This window comes from Pogona vitticeps, chromosome 1, assembly GCF_051106095.1.
Source record: "Pogona vitticeps strain Pit_001003342236 chromosome 1, PviZW2.1, whole genome shotgun sequence".
Lineage (NCBI taxonomy): Eukaryota > Metazoa > Chordata > Lepidosauria > Squamata > Agamidae > Pogona > Pogona vitticeps.
This window is the reverse complement of record NC_135783.1, coordinates 235,302,185-235,327,721: the sequence shown is the minus strand read 5'-3', so window position 1 is coordinate 235,327,721 and position 25,537 is coordinate 235,302,185. Positions and strand designations below refer to the sequence as shown.

General features: G+C 42.4%; 1 protein-coding gene across 3 annotated transcripts in view; it reads right to left on the bottom strand.

Moving 5' to 3' along the window:
- Positions 1 to 270: 270 nt before the first annotated feature.
- Positions 271 to 25,537, bottom strand: part of LOC110085420 (leucine-zipper-like transcriptional regulator 1) — a 55,566-nt gene continuing 30,299 nt past the window's right edge. For 2 of the 3 annotated variants that reach the window (XM_020805603.3, XM_072985242.2), the window contains exons 2-8: positions 14,687 to 14,911; positions 12,117 to 12,196; positions 10,078 to 10,153; positions 6,147 to 6,193; positions 5,023 to 5,143; positions 4,360 to 4,546; positions 271 to 2,587 (exon numbers count right to left, since the gene is read on the bottom strand). In XM_020805603.3, the coding sequence (XP_020661262.3) occupies positions 1,912 to 2,587; positions 4,360 to 4,546; positions 5,023 to 5,143; positions 6,147 to 6,193; positions 10,078 to 10,153; positions 12,117 to 12,196; positions 14,687 to 14,849 (1,350 nt within the window). In that variant the 5' untranslated portion in view covers positions 14,850 to 14,911 and the 3' untranslated portion in view covers positions 271 to 1,911. Of the gene's footprint in view, positions 2,588 to 4,359; positions 4,547 to 5,022; positions 5,144 to 6,146; positions 6,194 to 10,077; positions 10,154 to 11,000; positions 11,117 to 12,116; positions 12,197 to 14,686; positions 14,912 to 25,537 lie in introns of those variants that run through there. The other variant, XM_020805621.3, reaches the window with a different exon arrangement.

Here is a 25,537-nt window from a genome sequence, read left to right as displayed (position 1 = left end):
TGACCCAGCTGGCTAGGGATTGGTAGGCATTAATACAGGGCAGGGAGTTTGCAATTGGAGCTCTTTGCTCTCCCTACTGGTGGCAGACTGAAAATGCTACATGCAGAATTCATATGTCCTTCCCTCAAAGGTCCAGAGCTGCTCTTCTGCAGAACTTCGGGAGCAACCCATGTTTCCTACCTGATCTTTTTCAAGCTGTGACTGAAAGAGATACACTGGTGTAATCTGGAATAAGTGGAAATCTTTTCTTTACCAGTTATTATCAACATGTAGCCAAAACATAATTTTATTTATTTTACTTTAAGCCAATGTGTTGTCATTTCTCTGGGATGCATACCTACCTTAGGCTATGGTAGGTTCTAAAGTTCCCAGGGAAATGGGGGCAGTAGAAAACACAGAAACTAATGGTAGCACAGATAAGAGTGGTATATTACATAACTTGCACAGACTGGAGAAAGACAGTGCTGGGGAGGAAATGCACAATCTGTTGGAATAGTCCTGTCGTATATTTCTAGGGGTCTAAAACTAAAGGGAGGTGGCACTTCAAATTTAATCATCAGTTACTGCCATGCGGGCTGATATCCAGTCTGAGTCTTGTGGTGCCACAGATTGAAGTGTTGTGGCTTGGCAGCTACAAAGTGAGAGCTATGATATGTGAAGCCCTCTTCAAGTCCCCACTTCAGCCAAAAACTCAAGTCCACAGGTAAGTGACTATCTTTTATCTCCACTCTCTCTGCAACATGGAGAAACTTGAGCAGGAGGTTGGACTTGATGGCCTTGTAGGCCCCTTCCAACTTCACTTTTCTATGATTTCTATGAAACTACAGGCTCACATGATGACTGGGTTTCTGCAGAACAGGAATGGGCCACACCCACCCGTCCCTGGATGTTGGAGGGCCACACTTGCTCCAGGACATCCGGTGTGAAAAATAAATTGTTTAAAAACGAAAAAGTGGCAGATCCTCATACCCTCTAGTGGTCAGCCATTTTACTCACCCACACCCTGCTCCTCAACTGTTGGAATAATTTCTGGTTTCCACCCAAGGGCTCTGACAGAATTTGCAGAGGATTCTTTTAATGATACCTATGCCTTGCTGATGTGAATGTAATTTCCACCTATGTGCATTTAAACAAATGCCAGCTTCAGGATTTTCAGGGGGAGTAGAGGTAAGGGGATTCCCAGTGTGGTGTAGTGGATAGAGTGACAGACTAGGACTCTGGAGAACAGGGTTCGAATCTTCCCTCAGCCATGGGAACTCACTGGTGTCTTGTGTGTGGGACTGGTAAAAGCCGCTCCTTAAATATCTCACTTACCTTGAAAACCCTATTAGGGGCTCTATAAGTCACTTGAGTTGATAGCACAGAATGAGTACCCCCCCCCCATGCCCTCCACTGTGCACAGCAAACATTGCCTCCTAGATTGAATTTTAGATGGGGGGAGCTTTAAATTGAAAAAGGCTGGCAGTGGAGCCTGTGGGGGAAGCCACACACAAGCTGCATTTTGCCTGCCCCTCTTGTGAAGATTTCACAAGTGAACTTGCAAAGGTTTTTGAATAGTCTAAAAGCAATTGATAAATGGCTAATGTTATCATCAAGGGCCATCTTCTGTGTGTTCAGTGGACAGGTATGCAGTCCCCACTGAGCCACTTAATCTTGGGGCAAAGACGCCCAACCAGTAAACTGAGAACAGCGGCATGTTTTGTTTACAGACTGCAGGAAATGTTAGGACTGTCATTTCCCCAACGCTTTCTATTCGTGAAGGAAGTCTCATTAGGGTTTTTGACACAATGGGGTAAGTGACAATGCATTCGCTCGTTCGTTCTCTTTCAGGAGGGAGCTTGCTTACTCACATGCACTAAGGAAGCGTCTCACTTCTTGATAAATGTGTGCAGACATGCAAGTGACACTGTTTTAAGCACTATTGAGCCCCATCTGCCAAAATGTGATTGCAGAGGAACTGGACAAAGGTTTGCCCCCAAGCAGCAGCACCACAGGAGGCTCCCCGGAGTCCACACTGGAAGGATGCAAGCAGCCGAACCTCTCCTCTTTCTCTGTCAGGCCATTGTCAGCAAAGTCCTCTTCCCTTGAACAGTTAAGGTAAAAAGTCTTCTCCTGCCTGGACAGTACGCTTTCTGCCTGGCTTGTGCTCAGCTTTCCACTGCAAGTAGCGAAGCAAAGTCCTGGCTCTTCCTGAGAGTGGCGGAAGGTTTTCATTTCTATTTCACTGCCTCCCTCGTTGCTGAAAATTTGATAGGTGGGCTCCGGGTGAAGCTGCTCCCAGAAGCAGGCATGCTGCTTAGAGATAGCTAGTAGCTTTGAACAGCCTCTTTGTTCTCGATGCAAATTGCTGAATGATGTCCTTGGAGAATCGGCAGTCCCCTGGAAACCATATCCAGTCCCCAGTGCACAGTGATAAAATTTGGACGAAGGCTCAACGGAGCTAGCCAGTTTTTTCCACATTTGAGATGGAAAATGGTATTTCCACAAAGTGCTGTTTGGCCTGCTATTAGAAACTCCTCCACCAAACAACAGCATAGAATCTTCAAAGATTAAAGCCGAGTGTCCCACCATTTTCGGAGGCCCCTGGCTAGACAGAAACACAACACAAAGCGGTGAGTAGGTCCACACAATTCTATTTATACTGATGAAAACTGAATTCACTTTTAAAGACCATTAACTACAGTTTGGGGGGGAACGTGGCGGCACTGCGTGTTAAACCGCTGAAGCCTCTGTGCTGCAAGGTCAGAAGACCTGCAGTCATAAGATCGAATCCATGCGATGCCCTCCTCACCCTTGCCAACTATCCAAAAGGTACAGGGACAACCGCCCCTCCCTCTGATCCATGCAAACCAGACAGTTACCTGAAGGGAGGGTAGAGTGCAGAGGCTGCCACCTTGGGAGGGCTGCTCACCTGCATGCTGAGCTCTTTGCTGTCATGCTCTCAGGCCTCAATGAAAAGCAAGCCAGCTGGAGACATCCCTGTCCCACTTCCCACCTTGATCACCTGGCACTGACTGGTTAAACCAGGAAGCAGGAGGAGCTGCTTCAGAACCTCCCATGAGAAAGCTCAAAAGAGGGGCCTTAAGCAGCCAGAGACTAGAGATGGGGACAAACTGCCAAAATGGTGGTTCGTCCTGGTCCGTGGTCCATCAAGGTTGACAAAACACGAATTTCCTGCCTGTGAATGGATGACCCATGAAAAGTCTGTCTAAAAAAGGAGGAGGGGAAAGCTAAGTCCCCCCACTCCCATGGTCTGCCCCTCTGCCCCCTTCCCACCACCCCCATTGCCTCCCTACCTTGGACACCACCATCTGAGCCTGCAGTGGACTGCTGCCACTCACACTGCCACTGTGCCACCACCCACTGCAGCCTGCACCACAGCAGCCTTTACCTCTGCTGCCCCTGCTGCCATCCACCACGGCCTCCCATAAGGGTAACCAGCTGCCCTTTGCAGAGATGGCATGAGTGGCAGTGGCAGCGGCCAACATAGGCAGGGGGAGGGGGTCAGGAACAGACTGTGCGGTGGGCAGCTGTGGGGAAGGTGTCTGCCTAGGGGCCCACCAATCAGCTGTTCAATAAGCCCATAGGCAGAGTGGAAAGACCATGGGGGATGAATAAAAACAGAGAAATACTCATCCCTGCATATTCATCAGGGTCTATGGAACTGATAAATATGAAGGGGCGAATATTAAACAAATTCGTGATTTTTAACAAATAATGCAATTTGTTTTTTAATTCGTCCCCATGTCTACCAGACACTGTGCTACATATTCTTCATAGCATGGTCTTTCTGGCTCCCTCCAGTTCTTGTAAAACATGTGAATTCTTTCTGCTTTGTTTCTTTTACTACTTTTAATATTTAATATTTGCAGACCAAGGATGTGAATCAGTGGATCCTACTGTACTTCAAAAGTCCGCAACTTACATTTCTTCTGTAAATACAATCCGGTAGTGACACAACAATGTACAGTATTTCCAATTCCGGAGCACATCTGAATCCTAATTTTTAACTTTAAAAAAATTACTCCAAAACTTCCTCTTTTGTATGGGGCAATTTGGCCAAGATGCCTCTCATATGCATTAGAAATGTTTTCTGCTTCTGTACAAGAAAGACTATTTGGCTCCCAGTTAACATGAACAAAATGATGCACAAATCGCACAGATTTTACCTATATGTCTGTTTCCACGTGGGACAAATACAGTGGAACTTACAGTCTTTAGAGGGAAGTAGTTTAGCATACAACCTCCATAAAATTCATAGTAATAGTTCATAGTAACAGCACAGTTTTATGTTCTTCAGTCTGTCGAGCTCTTGCTTCCTAAAGCTGCTAGTGAACAGCTCTCAAATACTGTATTTACCTCCTTCTGATACTAGACCAGGTGGTAGCCGTGAAATCCCACTTCCAGAAGTCCTTTTGTTCACTCAGTCTCATCAGCCCTCCAAACAAGTACATGCCTTTGCCATAAACCACGGCAGAGTGACCGTGCCGGGGACCTGGACTGCCACCGTATGAGGTAGCTGACACAGGGGTCCACTGTTTTGTATCTGGAGGAAAAAAAGTATCGTCACTATGGATTCCTCTTAGACTGAAAATCAGGGATGTGAAAGAAGCTCAGGCACAATTTGATTGCATTTCTACAAATCCTGCATAGGTATTGGTCCCATCCTTCGTATCAGAAATGTATTTTGTTCCCTCTGGAAATTCATATGCATTTTCTATATAGTATGTCTATTCATCAGCACTTCCCCCCCACCCCTGTATACACACAATTTCCCCGTTGACTAAAAGGCACAAGACTTACAGGAGTTCTCACTTTGTTCGAAGGGTAGCACACAAGCTTCGTGAATACACAAATAACCGAGTCTCAGAGGTAGAAGATACATAATTTCAGCTAGAATTTCAAAACCACAAACTTTCTTTTGCACCCCTCTACTGCATTTTGATTCTGAATGTTCAGGGGGTCTCAGACCATACCTTCCAATGGTTATAGTCAAATAACAATTGGGAGCAGTTAACCTACCAAAACATAGAGCCCAGAATTCTTGCGAAGCACCTCTAATGTCAATGTAGCCACCATACATGTACATACTGCCCCTGTAGACAACAGCGCTGTGGCCCTTCCGATTCACGGGAGCTGTTCCCTGGAGAAAAGAGAGCAACAATACTATCTTAACAGGGGTTGCCATTGCACCTCTGCAAACCAGCTCCTAATGGTTCTGCTTAAGAATGTGTTCACACTTCTTTGGTCAAGCAGCAGCAGCCTACACCATTTCTTACATTTCACATGGAACAATAACAGGAAGAGCTAGTGTTGCCTTCTGGCGTATTTGCACCTAGGCAAATAGGTTTACTCACCCCAGAAGTAGAACAGCACAGTTTCTAAAATGGCCTGGTGCTTAAGCCTATTTTGTGGAGTGGAGCTAGAAGCAGTTTCCAAATACTCTCTAACACAGAAAGGGGAGGAAACACTTCAACACCAAGGCTTCTTCCCTTCAACCCCCAAGCTTAAGGCTGCTGGACCACTATAGCTGCTTGAAAGGAAGAGGAAGCACAGGCAACAAGGGCAGAGATTCCACACACGCAAGAACTTACTCCCACACCACACCCCGTTCCCTGCACAGAGTTTTGGTATCGGAACGGGGCTCTTTTGGTTGGGAATGTTTGTTCTCCCAAATCACGGTGCAGCCTGGATTTCCCTAGCTGAGTGTGCTTCCAGGATTTTCAAAGATACACTATCAGTGCCCATAATGATGGAGGAAGCCCAGTAACAACGGTATGGGATTACATAGCAAAGGGAAATGTCCATGCTAAATATTCTACCGGAAGAACAATTCCGTTTTCCACTCCTACGTTCCATTCATATTAGCCATACTATAATCAAGTTTTTTAAAATGCTTCTTTCAATATTTAAAAGCCATATAGTTTCTCCCCACTCTCAGGGTGCTCTTGAAGGGGCAAATAAAGAGAACCCCTCTTTTGGCATTTGAAACCCTGAGGACAAAGTTTTGATTAACTCTGCAGCCATACCTCCCTGACTGAGCCCAACCTGGAACTATTTCAGGAACATATTCCCAAGCAAGCTGTTATGTCAACAAAGCAACATGTTTCATGTATGATTCATACATTTGTTTTGCAGTTTCTTACCTCACCCTCCACTGCTGTGAGCTGGCACTCTAGCCACTTGGTTGAATCTGTAATGTAAATAAAATATCAATTATAATGTTAGCCAAAAGAGGGTGCTGCTACTCTATCTACAAAGCCATACAAGACCCTCCCTGCTGACACTTGAAAATGGGACTCAGAAAGTTGTCGGAATTCCTTTCTTTGACAGAAACCAAGGAAACTTTTGTGTGTTGTATACAAACACCAGAACTCAATGGCACCAAAATAGAATAAGGATTCTTTAGTAATTATTTGCATGTGTGATAGGCCAGGTTTAATGCCAGGCACAATCAGGCAATATGTCCAGCAGAAGAAAAGTATATGAGACCCACTGTGGTGCAATAGATAAGAGTGTTGGACGAGGACTCCGGAGACCTGGGTTCAAATCCCTGCTCACTGGAGAGGGTGGCAATGGTAAACCACTCCTTGCACCTCTCAAATACCTTGAAAACCTGGCTACAGTCACTATACATCAGAAGCAACTTGATGGTTTGTGGCAAAAACATGCCCTCTCTTGAGATTCTGGAGCCACTTGGCACTCAGCCTAGGGATGAGGAAACAACACCCTGCTTTCTAGTTGAAAGCAGAGCTAAGAAATGCTTTGCAATTTAGAACAGAGAACAGCAAGCCCATTTCTACCATGGGTTGGCTGTCCTTGCCTTTTTCTATAATGTCTGAAGAGAAATGCAGTGTTGTTAAATTGGTGCCTGGAAGACTAAACCAGTTATTGTTCCAAGGGAGGGTCTGATATATAAACATTTTTTTCAATCATAGAGAAAACAGGTTCAACACATGGCAGAATGCAATAACCTGCCTCAGCCACAACATTCACCGTCCTGTGGCATATTAGTTCTCACACACACAAAAAGTTTTTAGTAAACATTTATTTTTGCTTATAAATAAAGGCAAATTCTACATTCACAACATTTAGCTTTGCCATGAATAAACTCATATAAGCTCTCTGAATATCTTAGGAAATATATATATAATTTCCCCTTTCAGAGTACATTGTTCTGGAAATGTGAGCATTAACTGCAATAAGTGGGACATTAGAAGGTTCCAGCAACTTCAGGGTGACAAAAACAAGGTGGCCACTAATCCTCTTGAGCTTCCTGCCAGAAAGTCCCACCAATGTAATAACACGGGACTGTTCCACTTGCACAAGTGTTTTACCACTGCTTCGGAGGTGGTCTCTGTGAAGAAAACCCACCCTCTGCTCAGACAAAAGCTAAACATCTATCCATGGCCCCAATCCCATGTTGCCATCCTAGGAGGATTTCCTGCTCAGTGGAAATGCCATAGACACAAGCCATTGTACGTATGCCCCAAGAGTCCCTTCTCTTTGCTCTGCCACTGCCTTTTCTCCTGAAATATTAACACATAGCAACATTATATGTATTTTTAATATACACATTATTGGGCATTTTATTGTTTTTCTGTTCTTTTACTGGATATTTTATTTTCCCCATCCTTCGTATTCAAGTACAATGGCTATAAGCAACTGAAGCATTTCATTCTTCATAATATGGTTACAAGAATGAAAAAGCTGAAGTGAGAAATAGTATTCAGTATTACTAATACTTCATTTCAACTTACTCAACAGTTCTTGCTCTTATATTTCTCTGGTTTCTAGAGTTCTTAATCAACCATTTCTGTTTACAACCTACTGAGGAAGGTTTAGACTCAGCAATTCTACACTTATAAGTGTATTTTCCCCCTTCCCTGCAAGACCTAAAGCCAATATAACTTAATATACCATTTCGGTTTTTCCTAAACATTTATTCCACCTTATATGTCTCTAAACAGATTGGGGGATGAAGGAAGAACTATTGTACTCTAAACAATATCATTTCAATCTTGTGCTTATAAAGTCAATTATAAATCCCCACAACTTCAAGCTACAAAAAAAATTATGAATAATGGCAATAACAACATACAGTCATGGCCAAAAATATTGGCACCTTTGCAATTCTGTCAGAAAATGCAACCCTTTTCTCAGAAAATTGTTGCAGTTGCAAATGTTTTGGTATTCACATGTCCATTTCTTTGATTTGCATTGGAACAACACACACAAAAAACCAGAGAAGAAAAGTCAAATTTGATACAATTCCACACAGAAACCCAAAAATGCAGTGGCCAAAATTATTGGCACCCTTAACTTAATATTTGGTAGCATCCCTTTGGAAAAAAATCAATTGCTTCCTGTAACCATGAATGAGTTTCTTACACCTCTCTACTGGAATTCTGGGCCACTCTTCTTTTGCAAACTGCTCCAGGGCCTTCAGATTTGAAGGATGCCTTCTCCCAATTGCTGTTTTGAGATCTCTCCACAGGCGTTCTATGGGATTCAGATCTGGACTCATTGCTGGCCATTTCAGAACTCTCCAGCGCTTTGTTTGTGAACATTTCTAAGTGCTTTTTGAAGTGTGTTTCGGGTCATTGTCCTACTGGAAGACCCACGACCTCTGGTGGAGACACAGCTTTCTGACATTGGCCACTATGTTGAGCCCCAAAATTCTTTGGTAACCATCAGATTTCATAATACCATTCACACGGTCAAGGCATCCAGTGCCAGAAGCAGCAAAGCAACCCCAAAACATCTTTGAACCTCCACCATGTTTGACTGTAGAGACTATGTTCTTTTCTTTGAATGCCTCATTTCTTTTTCTGTAAACAGTGCCATGATGTCCTTGACCCAAAAGCTCTCCTTTTGTCTCATCTGTCCACTCAGGATGGACAGATCCTCTCAGGATTGTGGCTTTGTCACATAAGTTTGGGCATACTCGTCTTGCTTTTTTATGCCTTTGTGTCAGCAGTGCTGTCCTCCTGGATCTCCTACCATTTCATTCAGATGGCGACAGATAGTGCAAGCTGACACTGTTATACCCTGTGTCTGCAGATCAGCTTGAGTTTGTTTGGAAGTTAATCTGGGTTCTGTATCCACCATTCGAACAACCTTTCATTGTAATTTTTCAGTAATTTTGCTCTTCCGTCCACGTCCAGGGAGGTTAGCTACAGTGCCATGGGCTGTAAACCTCTTGATGATATTGCATAGTGGACACATGAACATAAAGATCTCTGGAGATGGACCTATAGCCTTGAAATTGTTGATTTTTCCACAATTTTTTCTTTCAAATCCACAGACAGCTCTTTACACTTCATTCTTTTCTCCATGCTCAATGTCACATACAACACAAAGGTTGAGTCAACTTTTCTCCATCTAAACTGGTTGCAAGTGTGATTACTATATTGCCCACACCTCTTACTTGCGACGGGTGTGTCTAAATACAAATTAAAGGAGTGTCACATGCTTGAAAAGCAATTATTTCTTACAATTTAGACAGGGTGCCAATAATTTTGGCCACTGCATTTTTGGGTTTCTGTGTGGAATTGTATCAAATTTGACTTTTCTTCTCTGGTTTTTTGTGTGTGTTGTTCCAATGCAAATCAAAGAAATGGACATGTGAATACCAAAACATTTGCAACTGCAACAATTTTCTGAGAAAAGGGTTGCATTTTCTGACAGAATTGCAAGGGTGCCAATATTTTTGGCCATGACTGTAGCTTTGGACAACCAGGTGTGGAATTCTATGTGATGCACAGCTGCTGCTTTTTTAAAACCACTATTTAGATTTATGCACAAGTCAGGTACAGAGTTCAAGTTTCTGCACTGCACTACATTAATTGTTCAAAAATTAGTGAATGCCATTACTGGCAATCAAATATCAAAGTCAATAATCTCAGACACACCAACAAATGCTGACAGTGATCATGACACCATTATTAAAATTCACTGGGTTAAGTGGACATCTCTTTTCAAGTAACATAGCATATCTCTCTGTTTACAGAATTGTACCCTATTTTGTTTAAGCCTCTTTGTAATGCCACTTGCAGATGCTAACGTGTCCCATACCAGTGTCATACATCCAGAGAGGATTCTTCTGTGTAAAAGGAGAATCTACCATTCCTCCAAAGATATAGAGAACATTCTGAAAATAGAGTAATGATTTTACAGTCAGCTGCCGTATGCATTTTACAAAGTCCAATGCAATAAAAAAAATAAATTTTCAGTTACAAACCAAATAATGTAAATTGTGCCATTGCAACAGAACATGTAGAAAGATTTCACATCCAGCTTTATGAACCTTCTGACCACAAAGACCATCCATGTACAGGCATCCTCAAGTCCCTAGAACTGTGACCCCGGAGGCACTGGAAAAAAACTGTTTTCTCCCTTCATGAAGAGTATTCATATGCAGGAATCCAGGTTGAGTATCCAATGTAGTTTAGTGGACAGCGTGAGGGATACGGCTCAGAAGATCTACGTTCAAATCCCCACGCAGTCACAGAAACTCATGAGGATGGGTGGGTGGGTGGGTATGGAACTGGCCAAACCACTCCTTTAGTATCTCACTTACCTATTTGGGCTGCTGTGAATCAGTTTGACTTGACAGCACATATTATACACACACCCCAAGCCTAGTGTGTGAGTGTATCAGAGAGTGCTGACCTTTTATACTGATTCTGTTCCATCCTTAAGGAAAGCTAATGACTCCGGAGAAATAAATCATGCAGGCATGTAATGTGCATGTTGTCTTTTACTGGGTCAGCATTAATGACTGGAAACAGTGGATATAAACACTGGCCAGATGCAATAAATCATCTGTACCCAAAAGACTTGCCTACTAGTGCAAATTCAGGTACCTGCTACATTGTCCAGTGAACCTTTATCATAATATCCACTGACAGTGTGGCTTTCAGCAAGAAGCTAAAGCCTACAGAAATAACCCTGAGATCTAGGCTATTCAGTTAACAGATTATAATATCAAGGTGTACCTTTCAATGACATTCTGGACAGTCTTTCTTGGTGATCAATGCTTGAGGCTGATTTAAATGTAGCAAACCCTGTGTGCAGCTTCCTTAAACCAAACACATGCCACGTTTGAACCATTCAGACTGTTCCAAATACATCCATGACAGATGCAGCATATGCTAAACTGACACACAGAGGAGAGGACGAGAGGCTTTTAAGTGCTTTACCAATTAAACAGAGTCGATTTTTGACAGCTATTATATGGGGGACTATAATATTTAGATTTAGCAATACGTTTTTTAAAAGTGAATTGAGCTATCTTACTGGAAGGAATATCCTCCCATAGCTGGTGATTTGTTCTCAGTTTTTCTCAACAGAGCAACATCGTCGCTGAGTACAAGACACACACAGCAAAAGCATGATGCCCTGTTGTTTGTTATTCAGAGTCATTTAAAAATTAAGCAATGTTACGTATCTATTCATAAACTCAGTAAAACAAGTCATGTATAGACTCTATGCGTAGATAGTTCCCAAACACCACTGTGTTCATTTCCTTCTGCTTTGCATTTATAGGTGCACACCGAAAAACAATGTGAATAAATATTGATTGATTGATTTCACTCTGCCTTTCTCCTTAAAAACAGGTGGCTGAACTTGGCTAGGAATGAAGGACTCCACCCCATCCTGGAGTTCTTCATTCCAATTGCTGCATCACCACTCAAACTTCTCAGCGTGGCCAATGGCTATTCTCCTTGTGTTGATTACGCCAACATGTGGAGTGCAGTGGCACAAACTGGGGAAGGCTTTGCTAGAGATTCCCATCCTCAGGCAGGATCCACTCTTCTTGGGTTCTTTTTAAAGAGAAAGGTGGGATAGGAATATTTTAAATAAATAAATAAATAAATAAATAAATAAATAAATAAATAAATAAATAAATAAATAAATAAATAAATAAATTAATTAATTAATTAATTAATTAATTAATTAATTAATTAATTAATTAATTAATTAATTAATTAATTAATAAAATTGTTGCAACAAACTGTAAAGAAACTATGTAAGGAAGACCATCGGGCTCCATGAAAACATGACTGTGAAAATCCTTAATATTTTACAAAAATAGGCCAGTCCAAACTTGCCTGATATTCCACCATTGTGTGCTCTTCCAGTTCTTCTGGGCCATCTTCTGAATTGTCTAGTCTCTCCCATTCATTGCTTTCTAGAAAATATACCCATTATTGTAGTCTAAAACAGGTCCACGAAATCATCTAGCCTTATTTCCTTCCAAACATATTAATCTATCATTTATATCAGACTTCGTTAATGTCCCATGCATAATAAAGAAAATTAAACAGAACAGCATGCACTCTGAGGCTTTGAAGTGGAGGTGCCTGTATGTTAGTGTGCTACAGCTTCAGATTTGTGAATGAACTTTCACCAAGTCATTCCGCATCCCAACTGTTTGTGACTGTCTCTTTCATATGGAAAAAAAGGACAAATACAATCTGCAATCTCTCAATTTGCATTTGACTGAATCTTGCAGAATTCCCGACTGTGCAAGTCAGGGGCAATCAGAAGCTACCATGGAATCAGACACCAGAAGCATGGGGCTGCCACCAAAACCAACACAGCTACTTCACGTTTCAGCCTTTACTTCTGTAGCACACAGTATAATGTACCTGCTGAGATTACTATGCTAAGTCTTTTCCTGACCTTCCAAAGGCAACTGGTGATGTTGAGCAGGAGATGAGAAAGGGATGGCATAATGATATCAGGCCACAGCATATACTGGACTATAACAGGCATGAGAAGTATGTGTCCTCCACATGCCCTGCAGTTTTTTCACTTTTAGCCATCGCAGAAATCCAACAAAGCCATGATTTACAATCCAACAAAGCTTAAACAGGCACCATTGACCATCCCAGACTATATGATGCACATGGAGGGATTGACCGCTAGCATTTGTGACCAACATGAAATTGACACAACTCCGGGAAGCAGTGGAAGATAGGAGGGCCTGGCATGCTCTGGTCCATGGGGTCACGAAGAGTCGGACACGACTAAACGACTAAACGAAACAAAACAATTTGTGACACCAACTCTCTGTTTAACAAGGCATCAACCTCTGTGTTTATCCCACAGCCAAGCATCCTGTTCCTCTCATTCTGCCCAGCAATCTTAAATATCTATTTGTTGTCTTCAAAATTTCATGTATTTTTTGCATCCTTGAAAAGTAGGAAATGTTCTTCTTGAAACTAAAATAAATCTGGATGCTTGAGGTTCAGGAACTTAGAGAATTGTATGCCAAAAACTGGGACTGACGCACTGCTGCTGTCATTGTGCCCCCTGCTATTGGACACAAGGCAGGTGAAAGCCAGAGAACCCCTCTTTGACGGTCACACTTGATTTATGGAACTCCTTCCTGACACTGGGGCAAGAACGTTTTCAGTTCTGTAAGACTTTGAAGGTTCAAATGGTTTTAACTACTGCTGTGTTTTTTATTGCATTTTCTTTTGCTGTTTGCTATTTTGTACTCTTATTGTGGTTGATTTCTATGCAAGCCATCTTGGAAGCGTAGCTGAAGGGCAATACATATTTTTTTCTTTTTAAATTTTTTTTTAATTAAAACACATAAAGTGGATTTGGCTCACCAATCCACACAATTATAACATAACAAAAACCTTACTAGATTGTAAATATTATTCAGTGTGATTACTTCTTTGGATTGAAAAAGTTGTTTCCGGCAAACAAAAAACTATGCTTGTAATGTAGGCATCCTTCAGTCCCTAGAGACTATGGTAGCATGCTCTGTATGGAGGACTTGGAACAGCATCTAGTGTGGCTGAGAAGGCCAATTCGAGAGTGACAATCCCTTCCACACTGAAGACAAATACAATCTGTCCCCTGTCCAGCTCCCTGATTATGCTGCTTTAGGGACTGCCTGTTCACCTTGCCCTGCTGGACAAGGTAAAGGTAAAGGTTCCCCTTGACAATTTTTGTCCAGTCGTGTTCGACTCTAGGGGGCGGTGCTCATCCCCGTTTCCTAGCCATAGAGCCAGCGTTTGTCCGAAGACAATCTTCTGCAGTCACATGGCCAATGCGACTTAGACACGGAACACTGTTACCTTCCCACCGAGGTGGTCCCTATTTATCTACTCGCATTTGCATGCTTTTGAACCGCTAGGTTGGCGGGAGCTGGGACAAGTGACGGGCGCTCACTCCGTCACGTCGATTCGATCTTACAGCTGAAGATTTACAGACCTTACAGCACAGAGGCTTCTGCTGTTTAACCCGCAGCGCCACCACGTGGCCTGCTGGACAAGGGTCTCTTCAAATTGGGAGAGGCCATGCTGTACCGCCTGCCTCCAGGCTGAAAGCTCAGATGTCGTTTCCCATCTGTTGAGGTCCATTCTTAAGGCCTTCAGATCCCGCTTGCAGATATCCTTGTATTGCAGTTGTGGTCTCTCTCTGGGGCACTTTCCCTGCACTAATTCTCCATACAGGAGATCTTTTGTAATCCAACCATCAGCCATTCTCACAACATGTCTGAGCCAACATAGACGTCACTGTTTCTGTATGCGTGACATACCTTAAAAATCACTAGTTTACCCTAATGCAACGTAACCATCACAAATAAACAGTTGGGCAAGAGCAGCATATGGAATTTGGATTAGTGACATGAGGTGGACAGATGAAGAAGAAAATGTACCTATCTTGTATCGCCAGAAATCACTCAAGCTGGTACTTTGTCGGCCGCCGTAAACATAAAGGAACCCCCTGCAGATGCAGCATGCATGCTTGAATCGATCGCAGGGGGAGACTTTGCTCTGAGGTACTGGCTTCCACGATGAATACTCTGTTTTCCTTTTCATCCCTGGATTAGCTGGGAAGGTATGGCCACGTCAATGTTTCCCAAGAGTATCTCAAATGCAGCCTGTATAAAGGAAAAGCAAGTCGAAGGAAATGAGATGAACACCCTACAGTGCTAGAATATCCTTAGATGATGATACTGCTCGGTTCAAATTGCCTATCTGTTCCCTGCAATGGATATTTTAACTTTTCAACATGAGACACAGTGAATCACAGATCTATGGTGTGGTTGGAGTATCTCCCATGGAGTAAGAAATATGTCATTCTATTACATTTTCAAAATGAGATAGAGCACCAATCAGCATTTCAATGAGGTGTTCCATGGGATCTCTCTGAATATCAAACCAAAATGTGACTCCTTGAGAAGATAAGAGAACAACAGGCATGTTTAACTGTTTTGTACTAAAACTTATCCCATGTTTGTTCCAGATTTTAAGAATGTGGCTGTTAAAAAGGGGTGTGCAAAAGCTGAAAACAAAAACAAAATTCTCCAGCAACCCTAAAATATGTACCAAAAAAACACCCTCTAACAACTCTACAACAATTCTACAACTACATTCTTTCTAAAGGAGGGATTTCTTCATGCAAATGAGAACTGGAGGTTAAGTATATTTGTTAATCTACTATCTGGAGTGTCTGGGAGATGAGTGCTGGCAATGAAAGGGCAAATCCTGTTTCAATACTACCCAGTATAAAGAGGTGCATAACACAGCAAGCAAACTTAACTTTGCATAGACAATGGTGGGGTCTCAGCTGGTAGTGACTAAACAGGTGAAAAGTGATGATAACACAACCATAAGAACAGCCCATCTGGATCTGACCAAATTTTTTTATCTAGTCCAATATTCTATTTGCATAGCCACCAACCAAATAACTGGGAAAGGCTGCACACAGGACACGGAAGTGCAAAGACCAAAACTTTGTAGCTGACCCTCAAAAGGGATCGCACCAGCAAAGTTGTAGGAGGGGGCAAATTTTTCTAAGCAGCTGAAGCCATTTTCCTATGAGGAACATAACATTTGTGACTTTTTGATTCTGGGGAAGTGAACAAAGGGAGACATCATAGATATGCATAAAATTGTACTTGGTGCCTGACTACACGGGCATTTGTCCCACATTTTGGTCTACTCCAGGGATGAGCAGGTTCACTCATTTTGCCAGCAGCCGGATGACTCAAGTGCGGGCATGAAGGATCCTGGCCCCAGAGCGTGTGATTGCAGGGATCAAACCAAAGCAGCTGTGGCTTATGATTCTGGGGAAGCCTCTTAATGAACTTAGTGCTCTTGCCTCTTAATGATACTGAGTAATGGAAAACTTTGAAGAGGAAGTTTGGCTTTTCTTTTTAATTGTTGCCAACACTTACTCAGTTAGCAACCATTAGAAAGAAATGCAAAAGCATCTGTTCCCTTTCCCGCCACAGGTGAGTGGCAAAGAAGATTTAAAGGGAAAGCTTCCCATTTCTCAAGATCATCATTCAGCAGCTTCTCCTTTTCTTTTTAGAAGCAAAGATTATTTTGATAGTGCTAAACAGGGTCACTTGTGATGGTGGTTTTCTGACCCAAAACCACACACCTCTATCCAGCCTTAAACAACCTGAAATGCCCACTCCAGTTTGGCTATCTACTCAGATAAAGTAGTTACAGGAGAGGTTTTTTTAAATCTCTAAATATAAGAACATAGAATCATCCAGCGAAGATACAGTAAATGGAAAGATATGTTCATTCATTTTATTTATATACCACCTTTCTCCCAATAAAGGGGCTCAAGGCAGCTTTTTAAAAATCTGAAAGACAAATATAATTAAAATACACCACCTGGGAACAGCCACTCCAAAAGACACATCCTTGTGTCCTCACCAGAGGGTGGTGGGACAGCTTCCTTACAAAAACGTAAAACCAGAGTGGTTCATATAGAGACACACCCTATTCTATATATTGAGGACAATCAAAAGGAAGTACAACTTCACACAGCACACTGGTAAACTATGGAATTCACTACTACAAAATGTGGTGATGGACACATCCAAGATGGATGCCTTTAAAAAGGAATTAAATTCATGTAGCATTACATGCAGACTTAATGTTTCTGTTTGTTTCAAGCAGAAGGGTACTATTGTGTTGATATACCCCATTGCTGGAGGTTTTCAAGAAAAGATTGGACAGCTATCTGTCCGGGATGGTATGAGGTCTCCAGCCTTGGGCAGGGGGTTGGACTAGAAGACCTCCAAGGTCCCTTCCAACCCTACCACGATTCAATGATTCCTTGTGTGACATACTGTGCTCCTCCTTCCCAGAGATATCTGGCTTCAACTCTTGTGAACAGAAAGACAGATAACCATCCTTCTGAGTTAGCACGGCTCTTGTTTGTTTTTTATTTGGCATATATATCTCACCTTTCCGCCAGAACTGGGACTAAAGAAAGCTCACAAGAAGATTTAAAAGAAATACCAATACAAATATACAAATATACAAAAGTGTATCATTGTTAAAATATAATTGAACCAACTATACTGCTAGAACAGCAACAACTGAAAAACAAGTTAAAACACGTCCATTTAAAAAGAACTAAAAAAGAATGTCTGCTAGGAGCCCCTTTTTTATATAACAGCGGCTGGTCCGGCTGCTGAAAAGCAACTGGAATAAAAAGGTCTTTGCCTTCCAGTGAAAGGACAAGAGGGAAGGGACCAGTTTAGCCTCCTCTGGAAAGAAGTTTCAGAGCCCAGAAACAGCCCCCTTAGGTCACTGCCCTAACAGGACACTCGTTTAGCGCAGGCAGTTGTGCTGTGAAAAGGGATTGACCATACATGACACAGGATCTTTCTTCTTCCCATGTTAAATCCTGATAACAGTGTCCTGCTCTACCATTGAAATCGCAAAGCACGCACTGTGAAATCAAGGATCGCTACAGACTTATAGTATGAGATAAGAGCCAAGGGATAATGTTTTGCTAAAACATGCTGCCAAAAATGAGAAAGAGAGAAGAAAAATCCAAAGATCAGGGCAGGAAAAGGGCTGTGGAGCTGCAAGAACAGGAAAAGGAAGTGAAAAAAAAAATAACCACACAATCTCTTCCTTTCTAAACCGCAATGCCAAATCCTACACAAACAACCTGATTCATGTTCAACAACACAAATAAAAACCTACTCAAGGTAGGAAAGCAGAATAAGAAAAAAGCAATAGAGGATGGTGAGGAAAAGAAAAAAAAGAAAAGGTGGGAAGAGAGGCTCAGAGAGGAGACGGGAACGCAGGTGAAGACGACGACTATAGTGTCATTTTATATAATATGCAGTGAGGAAACTGATGAAGGGAACCTACAGAGGAATGCTGGAAGAAAAAGAGGCAACTTAGTATGCAAAGAAAACAAGCGTTTTTGGCAGAGAATGGAACTGATAAATGAGGGGTTGTATAATCAAGAAACAAGTAGGCAAAACCCTTAAAAGCTACTCTCGCAACCTCTCCTTCAAGAGGAATATCTGACATTCTGTTAGCTCTAAGGATAATACAATGCACAAAATCATCCTGCAAAACCAGTTTTTCATCTCTGGTACATATCCTGGCAAAGAAACCGTGGCCAGCAATGATCTAACCACTTCAAGCTTGGGTAATTTCTGGCTCTTTACTGTCACAATTAGTCACTCTACCCTGGATCCCTTTCTGTCCCCAGGCACTGCTACACGTATATAGCCCCATCTGTGTGGCTAAGGTCTGCCATCCAGAATGGAATTCAGACTCCTGCGGAAAAGCTACTTTTGTTTGCTGGCCAAAGCAAGTTCCAGAAGGCATGCCAGTTTCAGACAAGTCAGGTGGCACCTCTGACTTCTAAACATCCAAGCCACGTCCCTTGGTTAAATTAGCATGCAGAAAGAACAAGCGGGCACATTCTCCTGGTGGGGAAACTTGTCAAATGGAGAGGTTTGAGCCACACTGTGAAGTCCAGGGTGCTTTCTAGCCACACCATGCTTAGTTCCCTATTTCCATGTCACTGAACTTGTGCCATGAAGAATGCTTGGAGCAGACCATCACCTGCCTTCCCAGAAGCTGCCTAAAGAACGGTGTGCCTACCAGTTTATTAAGACAAAAGCAGATGCATATTGGAAACAAAAATCTGAAATCCTATGGTGCTGTATGTTTTCACTGACACATCTGTGCGAGTTCTGATTCACTCTGAAAAATCAACCAAACTGAAAGATGTCCTTATTTAGTTCTGCATGTATTTCACTAGCCTTAAGGGAAACAATGCATGGTATATTCCTCTCAATGTTCCCACCACACCATCCTGAACACAATCGATTCTGTCTGATTTCAGAAGCTAAGAAGGATCAGGTCTGGTTTAGTCCTTGTACAGGAGACAACCAGAGAATATCTCCATATGAGGCTAGGAAATAACCTTACCTGAAACCTCAGAGCACTTCTGCCAATCAGAGTTGACAATACTGAACTAGATGGGCTGACACACATGGTTCTTATATACCACATGTTCTACTCGACCTCTCGTCACATAAATCAGGGGGTCATTTTCTTCAAGACAATGCCACCTAGAGTGGTCGCAATGACCAGATCGGCGGGATATAAATAGAATAAATAAATAAAATTAAATAAAACAACAAGAATGACTACGGTATCTCAGTGTGAGGCACATAAGGGCACGCTGCACTGTAAGGGGTCCTGGAGGAGCATTCCTGGATGCAAGACAACCAACCTTCCTTTACCCGGATGCTGAAAAGAGACAACCAGAATGAAGTCATGGTTCATTTTAAACTTAGTAAACCACAGGGGCATTTTAATTAATTACTGTATCTTCCTTCTTGACTCACATATTATTTATGATTACTTATAAATTATTTATTTATAATACTTAGCACAAGAACAACATTTTAGTCTTTCTCAACTGTGGGAACCGCTGCTAAACTTTAAACTTACCCAGGGGTGCATTTGTTCTGAAAAGTACCCAGTTCATCCCCACTAATTCCCTCCTTCCTTGCCCCTTAAAGTACTTAATTTAGCAAGAATACACACATACCCCCAACCCACAAAGCTCAAGAACAGAAATTCCATCAGAGGAATTGAATTCTTTTTCTGTTTTAAAAAAGGTTTGTTGAAAATATCTTAAAAATAAGTGAGATCTCATTTTTAAGGGGGAAAATTGGAAATGAATTTCAGGAATATCTGTATTCTTTTGTGACCAAACTGTTAAAAGGGGTGTGGGTGAGCAGAACTTTTGTTTCATTTGGAAGAGCCCCATAAATAGTGATGGTGACACTATTTGTAAAAGCATATCTTTATACACTAGAATACAATTGGGACTGGCGACCAAATGTTGCAATGTGGACTGTTCCTGTTCACTCCTCCAAGCCAAACCCCCCCCCCCACAACTCTCCACTAAATCCACCATGCGGTTAACTCTTTGTCCCCCTCAACAATCTGTCAGTGCACTCCATGGCCATGAAGAATGGCTTCATTTAAGGACGTTGTTGTATTTCTGTCAGGCTCAACGTACCCTCAGGTTGCCCGTGCCTTTTGTTCTGCATGGACTCTGCTGTTTTGGCTACATAATTAACAGCATTCACGGCTGAACATCAGAAACTTAGGCAACAATACTGTATTGTACAACAAGAAACCAGGAACAGAAGCCGACAGCAGATTGATATCCTTAAACAGCTTGGAAGTTGCTAATGTTTACTTTAGTGGCTCAGAGGGAAAAGAATGCATATCTTGTATATCGTACAAACTTTCCTAGTTACTAAGATCGTTCTGGGACATATCCTGTACGGTTTCACACTGCTAGCAGGTTTAATCCACAAGCATGCAGAGCACAGTCTTCTCCATTGTGTCTGTTCAGACGTGAATTCAGCCTCTAGAGAGGCTTCCCAATTTCATCCCTAGATAAGAGTGTGTGAGAAGACTCCTCTCTATTACTGTGCACGTTGGAAACATCCATCTCAATGGCTCCACTTGACCCTTACTAAAGCTTTACGGAAACAAGTGTGCCATGAGCAGAGGGCCCATGAAGAACAACATAATGGGGGTTCTAGGGATATACAGTAGTCAGAAGGATTCAAAGCCCTGAGGTTTGCTAGAAAGGTCTCATGGTTATCTCTATTCCACACCAGACAGGGAGCAGTGTAACTAACTTTTCCTCACTTTGGAATTGTGCACGCACGCACGCCTGTGTGTGTGTGTTTGTGTTTGTGTGTGAGAGAGAGAAAGAGAGAGAGAGAAAAACTGGATGAGACAAAAAGGATAAATCCACACATCTGCCTTGGTCATTGTGAGCCAGCAAGTCACTGGAAGAGGCAGGCAGTCTGCATTTAGGACGGTACTATAAGCTGTGTCTGTTTTGCCAAGCCCTTGCATAAAATTATGCACAGTGGATGAGGAGGAGCTGTAGTTGATATATTCTGCTACAGCACTCATATTGTTGCTCTTTACATTGTCATAGAATTCTCTTGATTGTTTTAATTTTTTTAATACTTCCTGCATTCTATTGCAGATGTTAAAACGGACACAAACTATTATTTTTAAAAGTTAGCAGCTGTGTTAATATATCCCAAATTGTCTCTAAAGTCAGGTACAGGATGCCTCTTTTAAGAGAAATGGAACAACGTTTTTGGAACTTTAATTAAATGCTATTCTCTTTCTGCCTTATTAAAACCACACACAAAAGGAACTTAAAATAGAATTTATAGGACTAATCTTCTGCATTTGGACAGTGTCACTGAAGCTACCAATATGAATTTAACCCAACTCCAGGAGGCAGTGGAAGACAGGAGGGCCTGGTGTGCTCTCGTCCATGGGGTCACGAAGAGTCGGACAGGACTTAACAACTAACCACCAACAACAATCTTCTGCGGGGTCCCAATACCGGGGCTCTTAAATGAAAAAACATGCTTTTTCATATAGTTAGCTGCCTCACACTAGCCCAAATTCTAAATGAAGCTTCTGAGAGTTACTCCCTGGAGCCTTAACTGATACATAATACAGTGGGGGCTTGACTTGAGAACTTAATCCGTATTGGAAGGTGGTTCTCAAGTCAAAAAGTCTGTAAGTCAAGTCTCCATTGACCTACAGTGCATTGAAAACCGATTAATGCCGTAACAGGCCGTTTTTGTTCCATTTTGGTTTTTTTCTGGTCTGTAAGTCAAATCTCAGTCTGCAAGTCAAACCTAAATTTTGCGGCCAGAGAAGTCTGTAACTCAAAAAGTCTGTAAGTCAAGCCCTCTGTAAGTCAAGGATCCACTGTACTGTATATGCATATAGCTAAATTCCATTGCAAACAACATACATCCTTCATGCAGCCCTCATTGCTTTGCCTCTCATCATCACTCCATCATCAAAATTGAAGGTGGCACCTCCAAAACAGCACTATGTTCCCAACTCTACCTTTAAAATGCCCTGAAAAAAACTGCCATTTCATACTGGATTAGGCATCCTTTGGTCTTGAGAGACTATGGTAATGTGCTTTGAATAGAGGACTTGGAACAGCATCTAGTGTGGCTTAAGAAGGCCAATTCGAGAGTGACAATCCCTTCCACACTGAAGACAAATACAATCTGTCCCTGTCCAGCTCCCTGATTTTTCTGGTTTCCGGACTGCCTCTTTGCCTTGGCCTGCTGAACAAACACTTCTTCAAATTGGGAGAGGCCATGATGCACCGCCTGCTTCCAGGCTGAATGCTCAGATGTCAAAGTTCCCCATCTGTTCAGGTCCATTCCTAAGGCCTTCAGATCCCACTTGCAGATACCCTTGTATCGCAGCTCTGCCTCTGAGGCAATTTCCCTGCACTAATTCTCCATACAGGAGATCTTTTAGAATCCAACCATCAGCCATTCTCATGACATGCCCAAGCCAATGTAGACATTGCTGTTTCAGTAATGTATATATGCTAAAAATTCTAGCTCATTCTAGGACTACTCTATTTGGAACTTTGTCCTGCCAGGTGATACCAAAAATCCATCAGAGACAACGCATATGGAACATGTTCAGCTTCCTCTCCTGCCATGCATGAAGAGTCCAGGGCTCACTGCAGTACAGGTGTGTGCTCAGGACACAGGCTCTATAAACCTGGATTGTGGTAGATGCCATCAGCTTCTTATTAAGCCATACTCTCTTATGAGTCTAGAGAATATGGTAGCTGCTTTGCCAATGCATTTATCCAGCTCGACATCTAGGGAGGGTCAGAGATCATTGAGCCAAGGTACACAAAGTCATGAACTACCTCCAATCCTTGTGTGGAGATGGTAATAGAGAGAGGTGAGTCCCTGCCCTGGCTCATGACTTGTGTTTTCTACAGGCTGATTCTTAATCCAAAGTCTTGGCAGGCCTTGCTAAAACGATTCATGAGTTGTTGGAGGTCTTCAGCAGAGTGGGCAAAAACAGCTGCATCATCGGCGAAGAGGAAGTCCTGCATGCATTTCAGCTGGGCTTTGGTCTTCGTTCTCAATCTAGAGACATACTACCCAGTGTAAAAAATGCAGCTACTTCAGCCCCCTTGACCCTCCCCACCCCAGGAAAACCTTACTGCTGCCATTACCTTGTGCATCTCTTCTGCTTATTCTTCCTGGTTCCTCTATGGTGTAAGAGAATGCTGTCGCCATAAACAGATTTTGCCACAAAATTGACAACTGGGTTTTACAGTGTCCATTGATGCCGCCAACCACAGTCCTTTGCTGCACTACACAAAATTATGCCCCACAGGCCTTATACTAGGCTATTTTGAGTGTCTATTTTCATCTGTTTCTTGTTGACAGAGAAATTATTTGTTGTCAAATCAAAAAGCTAGGAAACGCAGCCTTCCCCTTCCAATTGCCTACCAACATGCAACTCAAGCCTCCTTTCATAGACCATTTCCATCAGGTTTATGGTTTTGGGGGGAAAGGGTTGAGTGGTGAAGGTTGAATAGCATGCTGATGGGCACACAGGTAGCTAACTAGAACAACATGAGCCCAGAAGACACAGGAATAATGGGAGCAGCTTATCTGGCCCTGTACATGTTGGACTGTTTAGCCTTGCTTCCTAATTTCTTTCATCCTTTGTACATACTTGATTCTTATTTCAAAATTTTCAGCTCTTTCTTTCGCAGCCTTTCACCAGACGTTTTGGTCTTGTGCATAGTCCATATCTTCCTTCAAAGTTGAATCATGCCTCCATGGTAAAGCACATGCTTTTTAACACAGAGACGTTCTTTGTTCAATCCCTGGTAATGCTAACATACGGAAAATCATCATCAACATCTTAGAACTGCAGAGTTGGAAGGGTCCGAATGAACTGCTGGGTAGCTCAGTGGTTTAGATATCTGGCTATGGAGCCAGAGGATGGATTCCCCACTGTGTCTCCTTGACAAGGACTAAACTGGATGATCCATAGGGTGCCTTCCAGGTCTGCAGCTCTAAGATGGTGGTGGTGGTCATGATGATGGTGATAATTTTAGCCTTTTTAGCTTATGTCTTTGCAATGGACTCTGGTTTTGGAACCTCAACGTTCGAAGAAAAAAAAAACAAAAAAAAAAATAGAACAGAACAAATCTGGTTCCACAAATCAAGAGTTCTGCCCATTCCATCTTAGGGTTAGACAGCAGGCATGCCCTAGTCTTTTGTTAATGTTGCTGCTGCTGTTTCAGACTCCAAATCATAGAATTCTTCATTCTGTGAGTCCCGCATGCCAGGCACCTAAACTCTGCTCACCTGGAGAAAGACTGGGCTGGAAGGCTTTACGGCCTAAGATACGCCAAGCTCTTCCATAGCTGCTTATTAGAAAAGGAAGTGTTTGCTGAATTTGGAGCCGAAAATACAGCTTAAGAGTATGTGCATATTCTACACATTTCATGACTGCTGAACAGAAGCTACAGAAAATGTTTTATCCTGTATATATCTTGGCTTTCCTATCTTAGCATTTTCAACCTATCCTCCTATTAGTGGTTTTAGAACACTTTCTGAGACACAATGATTAACCTTTTGCACAAGATATATTTTAAAACAACAACAAGAAGAAAAGATTAGCACTTTTTCCCCAATGATGTACCTATATCCCAAGATCTTCACTAGCACAGATAATTCCACTTCCTTGTCTCTGAGGTTGACACCCAGGGAAAAGGAGACCCCAGTACAGAACGAAATCCAAGACTGACTGGGGAGATATGAACAAAAGCTCACAGGAACAAAAGCTATGTCTAACCCGAAGAGGCATCAACTTCAGGTACAGATTACCTGCATGAAAGTATCCTAGATCTCTTCACCTTGGCCCACTCTTGTGTCTTTAAACCAGGAGCAAGCCCTCTAGCATCTCTCAGATGCTTTGCACCCTAAATTCCAGCTAGCATGACCAACAGCTAAGAAAATATGGGAATTGTAGTCCAACACACCTGGAAGAAACTAGTTTGCTTGCCACTACTACAGATAATAGACTATCCAATGAAATAAAGGTAAAGCTAAAGGCTCCCCTTGACATTTTAGTCAGTCGTGTTCGACTCTAGGGGGCGGTGCTCATCCCTGTTTCCAAGCTGTAGGGCCAGCGTTTGTCCGGAGACAGTTTCCGTTGTCATGTGGCCAGCACGGCTATACACGGAACGCTGTTTACCTTCCCGCCAAGGTGGTACCTATTTATCTACTCGCATTTACATGCTTTCAAACTGCTAGGTTGGCGAGGAGCTGGGACAAAGTGATGGGAGCTCACTCCGTCACGTGAATTCGATCTTA